Consider the following 14,379-nt stretch of genomic DNA (forward strand, 5'->3'; position numbering starts at 1 on the left):
CTAGCACAAGGGGTCATAGTTTTAAGCTGGTTGGTGGAAAGTATAGAGGGGATGTCAGAGGCAGGTTCTTTACGCAGAGAGTTGTGAGAGCATGGAATGCGTTGCCAGCAGCAGTTGTGGAAGCAAGGTCATTGGGGTCATTTAAGAGACTGCTGGACATGTATATGGTCACAGAAATTTGAGGGTGCATACATGAGGATCAATGGTCGGCACAACATTGTGGGCTGAAGTGCCTGTTCTGTGCTGTACTGTTCTATGTTCTATGTTCTAACCAGTCCCCAGGACCCCACCAGACACAACCATTTACATTTCAGAGCAGCAGACCAACCATCCAACCAACTCCTAGGGCCAACCAGAAACAGCTACATCCTCGGGAAACGTACCAGTTGTACTAGCCTGCAGATGAAACTGAAACATCGCGGTTTCAAGTTCCTCCCCTCAGCATACTCCTGGCAAATGCACAAGTCATTGAAAACCAGCTAGACAAACTTGAAGCAGGGCTCACCTACCAAAGTGAATTGAGGGACTGCTGTGTGCTCTGTTTTACAGAGACATGGCTCACTCCTGCTTCACCTTAATGTGCCTTACAAACTGAGGGCTTCTCAGTCTACCAGATGGACCCTGGCATCCTTGGGCAAGGCAAAAGGCAGAAGGATTTGCCTCCTGATCAATACCTCCTGGTACTCAGATGGGATGATCCTGGCATTTATTGCCCATCCCTAGTAGCTCTTGAGAAAATAACAGTGAGCTACCTTTTTTAACCACTGCAGTCCATGTAGTGTAGGAACTTCTACAATCTTGACAGGAAGGGAAATCTACAACTGTGACCCAGTGACACTGAAGGAATTACAGAATTTTTCAAAGTCAGGTTGGTGTGTGGTGTGGTGGGGAATCTAAAGGTGGTAATGCTCCATTATCCAGTTCCCCCAAGTAATTTACTTAGGATCTGCTTCTTCCACACTTTCAGATAGTGTATTCCAGACTGGAACCATTGACTGTAAAACAAATTCTCAAATTTCTCTTTTGATTCTTTCACCAAAATATTATTTATTACCATCCCTGGTCATTGAGCCTCCTGTCAATGGAAGTAGCTTCACTCTATAAAAATCACTCATGATTTTGAACAAGAATAAAGTAGAAATATAAAAAAAAGGACTGGGAGTAAGCTGACATAATGGGAAATGCAGATGCTGGAGAGTCTGAGATAACAAAGTGTGGAGCTGGATGAACACAGCAGGCCAAGCAGCATCTTTGTGCTCCTAAGATGTTGCTTGGCCTGCTGTGGTCATCCAGCTCCACACTTTGTTAGCAGGAGTAAGCTATTTGGTCCTTCAAGCCTGTTCCGCCATTCAATCTGATCATGGCTGATCATTCAACTCAGTCCCCTGCCCCCTGCTTTCTCTCCATTCCCTTTGATCCTTTCAGCCCTAAGAACTATATCTAACTCCTTCGTGAAAACATTCAATGTTTTGGTCTGGACTGCTTTCTGTAGGAGGGAATTCCACAGGCTTCCCACTCTCTGGACAAAAGCATTGCTCCTCATCCCAGTCCAAAATGGCCTACCTCTCAGATTTTAAATTTAAATGTTGACCTTGATCCTTGAGCACCTTCTGTACTCCTCGCTCTGATCTATCACACTTATGCACGTTATATGGTATGATCCGCCTGTACTGCACGCATAACAAACTTTTCACTGTACACAGAAATGTGACAATAATAAATCTAATCTAATCAGTATCCTTAGGCTGTGACGCTCTGGGTGAGGACACCTCAGCTATCAGGAACATTCTTACTGCATTTACCTCGTTCAATCCTGTTAGCATTTTATAGGAGTCTACGGGATTCTACTCCACCCCATTGATCTAACCTCCAGTGAATGCAGACCTAATGGATCCAATAAGCAATAAAGTTTGCTCTTTGCAAGCCGAACGCAGTTCCAGCTACCTCTCGGAGCTTTATTTTCTGCTTGGGTTTGACAGGCACTGGGAAGGGGTTGGGTGAGTGGGTGTTGGCAACAGGCAGGAGGAGGATGCTGATAATCTGTGATGCTCCCTCAGCTGGTCTCCGGTATAAAATGCTTCAGCGCAGGAGTACAGCAGCCAGGCTTTCTGCAACAACTGACCACACTCAGCGAGAGAACGGGGGTGGGGAGGGAGCCGGAGTGGGGCGCAGATACAGGGAGTCTGCTTTGAAAGCTGCTCCTCTGGCTGTGCCCAGGCTCTGTGATCGCCGCGAACTTGCAGGGACTGCCCTGCTCCCAGCCTCTGGTCCATCGGTTGTTTTGCAGTTTTGATTTTTTGGCCGCGTCCCTGATTTTCAATCGAGCCTTTAATCGCGAGGTGCCGCCAGTTTAAAGTTGCTTTAAATTTCGCATGAACCCTCGTTTAAAACCGCAGGAAACTCGATTGACCGTGCAGTTTTTGCTTCTGCAAGGGACTCCAATTTTGGCGGAGTTGTTTTCTCTCGTTGCATCGCAGTCCTTTTTCCTAAGTTGCATTGAGCCCAGTTTTCCTGAAGTTCTGAGTTGCACTGCGCCCCTGGCTTTCTCTCTGGGTTGCACAGCGCCTTCTCTGTGCGGTTTCTGCTTCGTGCCCCAATGCCGCGTCGCCGGGCGCTGTCCACTCGGATGTTGGTGCTGATCCTGTGCGGCGTTCTCGGCGGCGGCTCCGGCACTCGGGTTTTGAGCGGTGAGTGAGATTCTATCCCTTGCCCTTTCACGTGTGAGTTCTGTCTGTGCTTACACGGCGTGGCTCAGGGTCGGAGAGAGTTTTAATCTGCGGCGGGGCAAAAAGTAAAAGAGAGTTTGCCATCTGAGCTGCCTTTACCCTCACCCATTCAGTTAGTATTTGGCAGACTTTCAATCTTCCTATTTAATTGCACCAGGGTTAGGTCAGTATTTGCCTGGATTTTGGCTTGATTGACTTGCTGGGGAATTAAGTCATACCAGCCCAAGTACCAGCTGGGGCACACTCTATGAGTCATGGGTTCAAGTCCCTCAGTAGATCTATGAACAGAAACCAGGATTACTAACCCATTGCAACACTGGACAATTGCGGGTGCAATCCTTCAGATAAAATGTTACATGAATGCTCTAGGAAGTTCCAATGCATCAAGAATTGTTTCTCTGGCAGTATTATCCCTGAATCACTTTTGCCCTCGCACATACTGCCTTGCTATTGTTGCATTTATAATTGTTGGTGCTTGCTGTGCTTACACTTTGCTGCTGTGTTTTTATAAAAAAAAGTTTACACTTCAAAAGAATTTCATTGAATAGTCTCTGAATAAAGAGGCACCAATTTACGACAAGAAAGAATTTTCTCTCCGAGGCCTCCGGCAGCAGCAATGCCAGGATGAGCTGGATACAGCTCCACCACTGCCCAGGATCTGCTGGGTGGATGAGGACCATAGAGATAGATAGGCCTCTTAAAGATAGTGGAATCAAGGGTTATGGGGATAAGGCAGGAACAGGATACTGATTGCAGATGATCAGCCATGATCACATTGAATGGTGGTGCTGGCTCAAAGGGCTGAATGGCCTACTCCAGCACCTATTGTCTATTGACTATTGTCTATTGACCAGGTCTTGGGTTAACTCCCCTGGCCTGGACTCACAGGCTGAGGCAGGGTTGCAGGCTCACGGCTAGGCTCAGTCACCTGAAGCATCGGTGAAAGCACTGGTGGGGGACCCTAATGAATGGTGGCAGCATCAGATAGTGAAAAAGAGGGACGGAACCCACGCATTCCCTTGGCTCCAGCTCAGATGTGGAAAGTTGCGACTGTGGCAGTGATGGATGCCTGTTACCAAGACCCTAGAGCCCATTTCAGAGGCCTTCCCAGATGTCAGCAGCAATGGGATGAGCAGCAGAGGAGGAACAACAAGAAGAAGGAAAGATGATCTCCATTGCAGTAAAATCTTGGATTATGTTTACTGTTTCAAGATGGTGCCAGAGTGTGGTGACACTTCGCATTTAACATGCAAAAATAAATCACTGCATCTTTTATGTATCTGACAATAAATCTAAATCTTGATCTTAAATCTTGTGAGTTTTTGGAGCTCCTTGCCATAGAGAGCTGAGGTGGCAGAGTCCTCATGTATATTTAAGGCTGAGATAGATTTCTGATCAGGTTAGGAATCATGGGTTACTGGGAAAGTGTGGAAAGCTTGATGTGAAGAATGTTAGATCAGCAGGCTCAAGGGGCTGAACAGCCTGCTGCTGTTCCTATTTTTATGGTCTTATGAATGTGAAGCACTTCAGAATGGTGAAGCATTGTAAGTTCCAAAATGTCACTCTGTGATTGTATATTTTTGTCTTTAATGCTTTGCGGGCTGAGACATAGCTATTGAAAACACAATTTGAAAGTCTTGAGTGTATACTTGGAACATTGCTACATTGTTTCATGATTCCACTATGTGCATATGTACATGTATGTAGATTCATGTTTATGTGTATATTCCATATACTTATATGGGCTAAACCCACACCATTTTAATTTGTGTCACATGTGTGCGAGCAACTATCTGTGTTTCTGTGTTTCTTACATTAATGCAAATTTCTTTGAATCACTGCCTGAGTGTGTGCTTACATATCTCTATCACATTATATGCCTGCATGTCTTCTGTTTCATGGTATGCGTATATGTTTGTATATGAGAGACCATGCAACCTACTATCTGTACATTTTGGACTATCTGCGTGAATGTGTGTCCATGTGTACATGTGCACGTCTGTGTGTGTATGCCTGCACGTGTATGCAAGTGACTGTGTGTGACTGTAGTCCACATCTGTGGGTTAGTCTGACACTATCTCTGTGTATGCAAAAATGGATGTCTGTGTGAAGGTGTGAGTCTCTTTATCCTTGGGTATGCATATGTATTTCTCTTTGATAAGTCAAATGCAATATACATAATGGTACTTTTGTGTCCCGTTTTTATATCTTTGTTATTATCTTGACATCTCTTGTCTGCATGTGGGAAGCAATGTAATCTTAGTCCTTCTAAATCTCACCTTTTCCAAACCACTCCATGGCTTTCTGGTGATTCACTTCTCATGTTGGATCCTGCTTTTACACTCATTTCCTTCCTTGTTTTTTTTAACTGTATATCTACACAGTAAAATCCCTTATAATCTGCACCCTGGTACATCCTTAGTCTCCTTAGAACAGCAGCTGTTGGATTAGGGTGTATTGTAGGTTTTGTTCTCGTCTATCAGAAATCAAGACAGCTTTCCAAATCTTTCCACTGAAAAGAAACAGAAAAATTCTCAACTGTCAGTGTGATTTTTGAAAGGAAAATAATGCAGGCTTAAAATGACTGTAATTTCCTTTGAGTTCATGTTTGGATATATATCTGGAGGTGTCAATTTATTTTTTTTTGCTGGCAATCTTAACAAATTCTTGTCTCTGGGAAAAGGTGCTTTAACAAATTGACATTTATATCACAGTGTTCCTGACTTTACAGTTCTTTAATGGCTCGTTCAAATGCTGACAGCGTAGTTATGAAGTTGGCTGTGATACACAGAGTAATTCATCCTGAACTATAACACATCATACATACCAATAATGGGACAGTAAAGAGCTGAGACATATAGATAAGGAGATATCTGGTTCGCCTCTGTGTTGAGCTAGCTGATCCTAAGCTGGAGACAAGATTTGATCTGTAGTTGTTAGTATTAGTCATTATACGCTCAAAAAGGAAATATCAATGTAGGTCCCAGCCCTGGCTACCTCAGGCCTCAAATTTGGATATTTCCTTGAGGACAGAAGTGTGATGAATGCTATTAACGATGCCCTGCATCTCAATGTATTGTAGGCAAGGAAAATTGACACTCATGCCCACTTCTAGCCTCAACGTTTTTTCAGTCCTACACCAATTTGTTTTGTTCCTTTTGGGATGTTGGGATCACTGGCAAAATTAGCATTTGTTGAGCATCCCTAATGTCTTTCAACTGAGTGGCTTGCTCAGCCATTAAAGAGGGCCATTAAGTTATCCACTCAGACATCCTAACTACCCTCTGACATGGTCTGATGAGTCACTCGGTCATATTAGGCTCTTAAAAGCATGAAATACAGTGTTTCAAGAGAAACACTGATTATCACTTCCATAGAGCAGAGAGGGGTTGACAATAGATTATGCAGAGCAATCGAGTCTTTTAAGTTCACCTGAGAAGGCAGGCTGGACCCTAGTTTTAATGCATCTATCGAAGAAGATCAGCTTTGACAGTGTGGCACATCTTCAATACTGCACTAATTGTTTAGCTGGTCTCCAGAGCACAGATACAAGTCACAAATCTCCAACTCTGCAGGTGGTAATGTACCACCTGAAATTCACTCATGGCCTGAAACACACATGTCTGATCAAGCTTTTGATCATTCCCCCAAATGAGATCCCTCTTTGTCTCAGCCACCATTCACTTTGGACCATACTGCTGTGAAGTGCGTTGAGGCATTTCCCCAATTAATGATGCCACCCAGTGCTAGTTATTGGTACAAATGAGAATGCAGTGGGGACAGTGCAGAAGGTGGCAGTTTGCAGTTGGAGTTATATCAGATTTCTAGGTGAATGATTAGCCCAAGTTTCTACTCCTGATTATAATACAGTTAACCTTCTTAGAGAATGCGTGTTAAACAGGGGATTGCATTGACATACATGGAATAGTGTAGGTTAGATGGGCTTGAGATCGGTAAGACATGTCGGCACAACATCGAGGGCCGAAGGGCCTGTACTGTGCTGTAATGTTCTATGTTCTATGTTCTAAAATTCTAAGCAATTGAACAAATAATACACTCTACCGATCAATATTAAGATACCAAAGCTAAGCCGTGCAGCCTTAATCCTCTTTGTGGTGTGTTGGACTCCCTCTGCACTGTTGTAGGGGTGACCCTTACCTGTCCATGCTAAGTGACCCATACCTGCCTACACCAAAGTAGACCGTGCTCGAAAGACACAAAATGACCATTGAAAACATTTAAAGTGAAACATAATACTACCTTAGAACAGCGCTAGATCGTTCAAGTGCCCTGCAACCCATTTTCGTAGACAGTTTTGATAAGAGGGTGCCTAAGAACTGACTAAGGCTATAGTCTCATTGATGAAAGGATGCTGATCCACTAAAGGCATAGCATTAGGGGTGTAAATCTTAGCTCATGAACCAATTGGATTAACTCCCTAAACAGCTGCAAAGAAAAAGCTAAAGATACTTTGTGGTAATTAGCTTTTTACCTACAGTGTTAAGAGATAGGCGCTAGTTAAAAAATTATTCAGATAATCACAGAAGTGGGTTACAACAAACAGTCAGAGAAAAAGCAGTTAAACCCAGAGTGAAAGTTAATTAACTTTAGAACACACCTTATTTTATGCCGTGAACAAGATAGATTGGTCCAACTCATTAGCTACAAACTGCTAGTAGTAAAAGTAGCTCTATAACTTTACAATTTATAACTAAGTGTAACAGGAATTAATCATATAGCAATTAGTTAAACTGACTGACTATTTTTATATGCATTCAGGACAGTGGGAAATATAAAAAGAATGATTACATTTGATAAATGTAGTACACATTATGCCATGAATAACAGAATTCAAACAGCTTTTAGAGATAAGGAAATCTAGGGAACACCAGAAGGTATATATCTAACAACTTTTGGAATGCAAATTGATAAGATGTATCGGAAGATCCCAAGGCCCAGTGATTATAATGACTAGTAAACACCATGAGAGCATGAGAACGTGGGGTGTACCTAGGAATGTCCATCAATGATTTGGTGTCCCATGGGATTGGGTGTTGAATGAAGGGGAAGGACAGTGGCTACATTGTATTTGATTATTATAACACAAAGTGTATAAAATGCCGCACTTTGGAAAATTACAGTGTGTCATTGACCTCCCTTCCAACTTGGGCTAGTTTCTTCGGCCCTCTCCCTGCATCAACCAGTTTCTGCTTGAATAAACACCATCCACTTGCCTGAAGCCTGTCTGCATCCTGACTTTATGCCCCTGTTCGAGGGATACCCTCCGACAATTGTCTTGTCAAACAGTCTTAGCAAAAGCAGGAGTTAGATAGTACAGTTTCTTCTGCACTGTCCCATCAAATACTCAGAGAGTGAATGTAGACTGTGTGAGGTGCCACAGAACTGAATCCATATTACAGTAAAGGCTGGCACCAATAAAAGTTGAAGAACGTCGATGTAAGGGAGAAACTGGCAGCTACAATTGGAACAGCCATTTGTACCCTGGCACAGAGAAATGCAGGCCACTTAATTGTGATGGAAACACACAAAGGAAGAAACTGCATTTTTATAGCGGCTTTTTACCAGTTCAGGATGGCAGAGTTCACAACAAGTATTTGAACTATATCATTTATGTTATGTTGGCAACATATGCATGCCTACAATCCACAGTAGCAGTGAGGCAATGAATAAATTATTTGCTTTTGTTATAATTTTGGTGGCCAAAGCACAGTGAAGAACTCCTCTACTAATCTTCAAAATAGTAGCTGTGGGAACTTTAATATCCTTTTGAAGGCAGTTTGGACTTTGACTTGAAGCTTCATTTGAAGAACAGGCCCTTAGCCCACATTCACATCCATTTCAAAGTTCCTGTGAAGAATTCCATTGACACTATCCTTCTCCTGGTGGCACAGTGGCTTAGTGGTTAGCACTGGTGTCTCACAGGGCCAGGCACCTGTGTTCAATTCCACCCTTGGGTGACTGTATGTGTGGAGTTTGCACATTCTCCCTGTGTCTGTGTGAGTTTCTTCCCATAGTCCAAAGATGGGCAGGCTAGGTGGATTGGCCATGCCAAATTGCCCATAACATCCAGGGATGTATAGATTAGATGGGTTATGAGGGATGGGTCTGAGTGGGATCCTTTGAGGGATACTGTGGACTTGTTGGGCTGAAGGGCCTCTTTCTACGCTGTAGGGCTTCAGTTATAACTTTGACCCAATGTTGCCCTTGCTGCTGCACTATAACAGGTATGTCTTTAAACTCCCAAACCCTCCGAGACTTCTGCACTCCACAACTTTTGAATTCCTCCGTTTCAATCACTCCACTGTGGGGAGGGGTGCCAAACCAGTAATTTCCTCTGTAAATCTCTCCAAACTTTTTTCCACTTTTGAGATGCTTCTTAAAGTCCACTTCTTCACATGAATATATAATCAAGCAGGAAGAGGCCATTCACACCCATACCCCATAAAACCTGCTTCAATAAGATTGTGTTTGATCTGATTGTAGCCTCAAATGCACATTTCCATCTATACCATGCAAACCTTTCACGCCCTTGTTACTTTATCCATGCCTGACTTAAAATAAATCAAACACTCTGCTTCTACGGCTTCTCCATCAATGAGAGTTCCAAACACTCGTGAACCCTGAAAATAAAAGGGTTCACCATATGACTGTTTAAAGTGGGCGATATTTACTCAGTGACCCCTAGCTCCAAATTTTCCATAAGAGAAATTGTCCTGTCCCTGTTCACTCTGTTCTTTGACACAATACCTTCTCCTGTGCCAAGATGGAAATCCCTGATAACACTCCTTGCTTGAATCTTGGCATGTTTCACCATGCTGGGGTCACTGTATTAATGTAAGTTGCTAATGTTCTTGATAATTCAGCATTCTGTCTGCACTGTGCTGGATGGGGACAGCCTATATTTCTTTGCTGAAAGGAGAACACAACCCATACCTTTTATACCCACATAATAGAGTGTTGCCCGCTGAATTATTGCTGAAACTAGCACAATAGATTGTCGTTTATTTTTCACTTTGCTCTAAGAGGTGGCTTATCAGGTGCAAATTGTCTTTCTTGCAGGTCAGACAGTGTGCTATGGCGGCCCAGAGTACCCCTGCTACAAGATCGCCTACTTCCAGGACCTGAGCAGGCGCATTGGCTTTGAGGAGGCGAGTCAGGCTTGCGAGATGGATGGGGGAGGCCTTGTCAGTATCCGCTCGGCCACTGAACAGCGGCTAATCGAGAACCTCCTGCAGGATCTCACCAAATCAGGGTCTGGGCTTTCAGATGGAGATTTCTGGATTGGATTGAGGAGGAGCAATGAGGGCCAGTCTCCCAACACATTCGGTGGATGCCCTGACCTCTACAGGTGGACAGATGGAAGTGCGGCAAAGTTCAGGTAAAGGCAGCTGTGCTTGAAATGTGAGATAACAAAGTGTGGAGCTGGATGAACACAGCAGGCCAAGCAGCATCTTAGGAGTAGAAAAGCTGACGTTTCGGCCCTAGACCCTTCAATCAATTCAGACAAGTTAAAGGGGCGGGGATGGATGTCTTGGCTTACTGTGTCTTTGGCTGTTCTTCTTTTGTGGCTTGATCAGTGCCTGAGCAAAGATTTTTTAATAGCAACTTGATAAGGCTCGAAAGATGGACATTCACCCCATTGTTTCTATGCTGGCTCCCTGAAAGAGCTATGCAATTAGTCCCTCTTCTCTGCTATTCCCTTATAGCAAATATTTAGCAATTAAATTTTTTTAAAATTAAATTTCCTTTATGAAGTTACTTCCCACAGCTCTTCAGGCAGCACATGACAGATCACAATAGCTCACTGCATAAATTAAAATTCTCACATCTCCCTACTAATTCTTTAGTCAATAATCTCAAATCTGTGACACACCTACCAGTGGGAACAGCTTCTCCTCAATTAGTCTATCAAAGCACAGCATCATTAATAAATACATGCATTTATTACAGTTGTATTCTGTAAAATTGGAACCTGTAGGCCAGATCTAACATTTATGTCTAACAAGTAGCTAGTGTTGTTCCTCTCTTCAATAATTGAAATAGGAAAAATCCAGGAAACTAATGGCTGGCGTGTCTCACATCAGTGGTTGGGAAGCTATGGGAGTGAATTCTTAGGGGTATGATTTATATATGTTTGGAAAAAAAGCATGGCCTAATTCGGGACAGTTAGCAAGATGTTTTGCTGTGCTAACTTGATGAATTTTTTCAGGAGATGACAAAGGTGATCGATAAAGAGCAGTGGATGTTGTTTACTTGGATTTTAGTAAGGCTTTCATGGTAGGCTCAGCCAGAAGGTTAAGACACATGTGGTCCAAAGTGACTTGGCCACTTGGATTCAGAACTGGTTCCTCCAGACAAGGCAGAGGGGAGTGGTGGAAGGGTGTTTTTCAGGCTGGAGTTCTGTGTCTAGTGGTGTTCCACAGAGGTATGTACTGGACCTTCTGCTGTTTGTGATGTAAATAAAAATGGATGAAAATATAGCTGGGTGCGTTAGTGAGTTTGCAGAGGATACAAAGATCGGCGGAGTTGTAGTTAGTGAAGAGGGTTGTGAAAGAATACAGCGGGATATAAATCAGTTGCAGATATGGTTGGAGAAATGGCAGATGCAGTTTAATCTGGGCATGTGTGAGGTGCTGCACTTTGGGAGATCAAATGTTAAGGAAAAGCATACAGTTAATGACAGGACCCTGAACAGCAACTGATGTACAGAGGGATCTTGAGGTTTAAGTCCCTGAAAGTGGCCACACAAGTATACAGGGAGGTGAAGAATACATATGACATACTTGCCCTTATTGGTTGGGGAATTGAGTGCATGAGTCAGAATGTCATGTTGCGACTTTGTAAAACTTTGCTTAAGCCAAACTTAGAGTCTTGTGTTCAGTGTTGGTTGCCACATTACAGGAAGCATGTGGAGGTTTGGAGAGGGTGCAGAAGAGGTTAACTGGGATGTTGCCTGGACTAGAGGGTATGAGCTACAAGAAGAGGCTCGTAAAACTGTGGCTGTTTTCTCTGGAGTGACGGAGGTTGAGGGGAGACTTAATAGAAGTCTACAAAATGGTGAGATGCATAGATAATGTTGACAGTGAGATCCTTTTCCCCAGAGTTGATATGTCTAATAATAGGGGCCATACATTTAAGGTGAGAGGGAGAAAGTTCAAAGGAGAAGTGAGGAGGACATTTTTTTATGCAGAGAATGTTAAGAATATGGAATGCACTGCCAGGGGTGGTGATGGAGGCCAATATGATAGGGGTGTTTAAGGGACTTTTACATTAGCACATGAATATGCAAGGAATAGAGCAATATGGGCCATGGGCATGCTGAAGGAATTAGTTTAATTTGGTATCATGTTTGGCACAATATCGTGGTTTGAAGGGTCTGTTCCTGTGCTGTACTGTTCCATGTTCCATGTTCGATGTCCTAGTGCCAGAGGAGAATGGCCCATGAAGTCATTTAGTGTGAGGCTGTAATTAAACATTTAAACAATTAAACGTTCCAACAAATTGCCTGGAGATGAAATAGCATCTAGTTGTTGGGGTGGGGTGATGAGGTGGTGAGGCAAGAATGACATTTCAATGGAATTAACTGGCTCCAGTGGCCTGGAGACCAGAAATGACTGCCCTTGGCTAATGAAGATTGGAGCCTACTCTTAGTAACCCCTGCAGGACTGGATATGAGTTTCTAGGAATTAAAAATAAACAATCCATGACCTATTATGAGAAAACCCAGGAGTAAGGGCACTGAAACAAAAATGAGCTTTTTGAAGACAAAATCTTTGTGTAGAATTTTCCCATTCCCCATTGATGTTGAGATAAACGCTGAGAACGGAAAAAGTAGGATTTTCGGCATTGAGCATTAAAAATAGACCTCCTGCTTAATGTTTTGATGACTAGATTAGTGTCTCACGAATGAGTGGTGAGGGGCTGACTTGCTTGCATTAGTGTCTCACCATTGCCTTAACATCTCGTCTCATTTCTAGGCAGCTTGCTGTTTGCCAGGATGCAGAGAGGAACTGGACAGTGACAATTCCTGACTTGAAAGTGGGAGTGATGCCTGGAAGGCTGGCATCTTCTCTGAGCAACCTTCATGGACAGTATTCTCCAACAGCTCAGCACACACTCCATGGCCAGGGGCTGCTATACTCTGTCCATAGAGGTTGGTCATTGGCTAAGAGGACCCATGCACATTATTATGGCACATTTGAGAATCACTTATAAAATGGTTAGGAAACAGTTCAGCACATCAATCAGACATAGTAAGAACTGCAGATGCTGGAGTCAGAGATAACACAGTGTGGAGCCGGAGGAGTACAGCAGGCCAGGCAGCATCAGAGTAGGAAAGCTGATGTTTCGGGTCGGAAGGGTCCCGATTATCCATCTGATTATCCATCTCTCATTGCACTCTGCAAAGTGGGCCACAGTCAGTCTAATAGACTGATTCCAATCCAGGTGGTCAGCGGTAAGTCAGTCGGAGGGCTGGTCCATCACCAGTCAGGGCTGTCAGGAGGAGTTGGTGAGGGGAATGGACAAGTCATCTGGTTTGTGCAGCATCCATCAGAGTAAGGTCTTCTATGTTAGAGGACCGCATGGGGACATCTGCTTGACAGAGGCCTCCATGTCCCGCCGTATCGAGCACTATGGTAAATTGACTGGGAACAGCTTCTGAGGAGGAAGATGAGGACATTGAGTTGGGGGAGTACAATCCAAAAGAAACATATATTGTTCCCCATTGTTCCAGTGAAATTGAACTCGGCAAAGTCATCATTCATTGACTGTGCATATGTTGATGTTGGAGAGGCAACCAGCCCTTGATTCACCCTGAATGCAAGTGCAGCAAAATGGTTTCCCTCTTTGCTTTTCCTGTTGGGCAATAAAAGATCACACTAACAACTCTTAGAAAGCTTCACAACATCTGGTCCTCCCGCATTCAAAGGTGTTATGCTGCGATGGGCATTAAGGAAAGAGCAGTGCTCCTTCAGACAGGATTCTAACATAGTCCAAGCTCTGCAGCTAAAAATGACAGGCAGGGGATGAGCTTTGATACCAACGCATTTACAAACATGAGATTCTATTGACAATGAGTTGATGTGCGTTTTCAGAAAATTGCCCACTGCCTTGTCCTCCCGCAACTCTAGATGCATTTCGAGGATTGCAGCCGGGATGGATGGAGCCTGTCCTACAGTGGAGCCTGCAAAGAGAAATAAAATCAGAGTTGACATTTCAGATCCAGTGACCCTTCCTCAGTTTTTGCGCAGGTGACCCAGGGGCACCCGAGGCTGGAGAGCCCAGTCATGCCGAGTGGCCAGAGGCAATTGCATCTTCCTTGGAGATGGAGGGATCAAGCTCCCAGGTCTGTCCTGGGAGGGGAGTTTTGGTTGGGGGTTGGGAATAATGTCTCTTATGTGGGGTTTTTCTTCTGATTGGGTGCCTGCTGGGACCATTTTGTCTCCACGAGAGGAAGGAGTATCTGATACGAGGTTGAGCTCCTTCATCCCTTTGTTATCTTGTGATTGGTATCGAGTGATAGAGTGCCAGCCTGAGCACATAGTCAGCAGACTCTGAGTGTGCTGGACATCACTGTCCACAGTAGCTGGAAACAGCCAAGAGCATGCCAGAGGCAGTAGAGTACAGGGAG

General features: G+C 43.8%; 1 protein-coding gene across 4 annotated transcripts in view; it reads left to right on the plus strand.

Annotated features, from left to right (window-relative positions):
* Positions 1-2,117: 2,117 nt before the first annotated feature.
* The window catches only part of chodl (chondrolectin), a 29,763-nt gene continuing 17,501 nt past the window's right edge, over positions 2,118-14,379 (plus strand). For 3 of the 4 annotated variants that reach the window (XM_048541005.2, XM_048541006.2, XM_048541008.2), the window contains exons 1-2: positions 2,118-2,687; positions 9,807-10,125. In XM_048541005.2, the coding sequence (XP_048396962.2) occupies positions 2,597-2,687; positions 9,807-10,125 (410 nt within the window). In that variant the 5' untranslated portion in view covers positions 2,118-2,596. Of the gene's footprint in view, positions 2,688-4,156; positions 4,271-9,806; positions 10,126-14,379 lie in introns of those variants that run through there. The other variant, XM_048541007.2, reaches the window with a different exon arrangement.

This window comes from Stegostoma tigrinum, chromosome 12, assembly GCF_030684315.1.
Source record: "Stegostoma tigrinum isolate sSteTig4 chromosome 12, sSteTig4.hap1, whole genome shotgun sequence".
Taxonomy (NCBI): domain Eukaryota; kingdom Metazoa; phylum Chordata; class Chondrichthyes; order Orectolobiformes; family Stegostomatidae; genus Stegostoma; species Stegostoma tigrinum.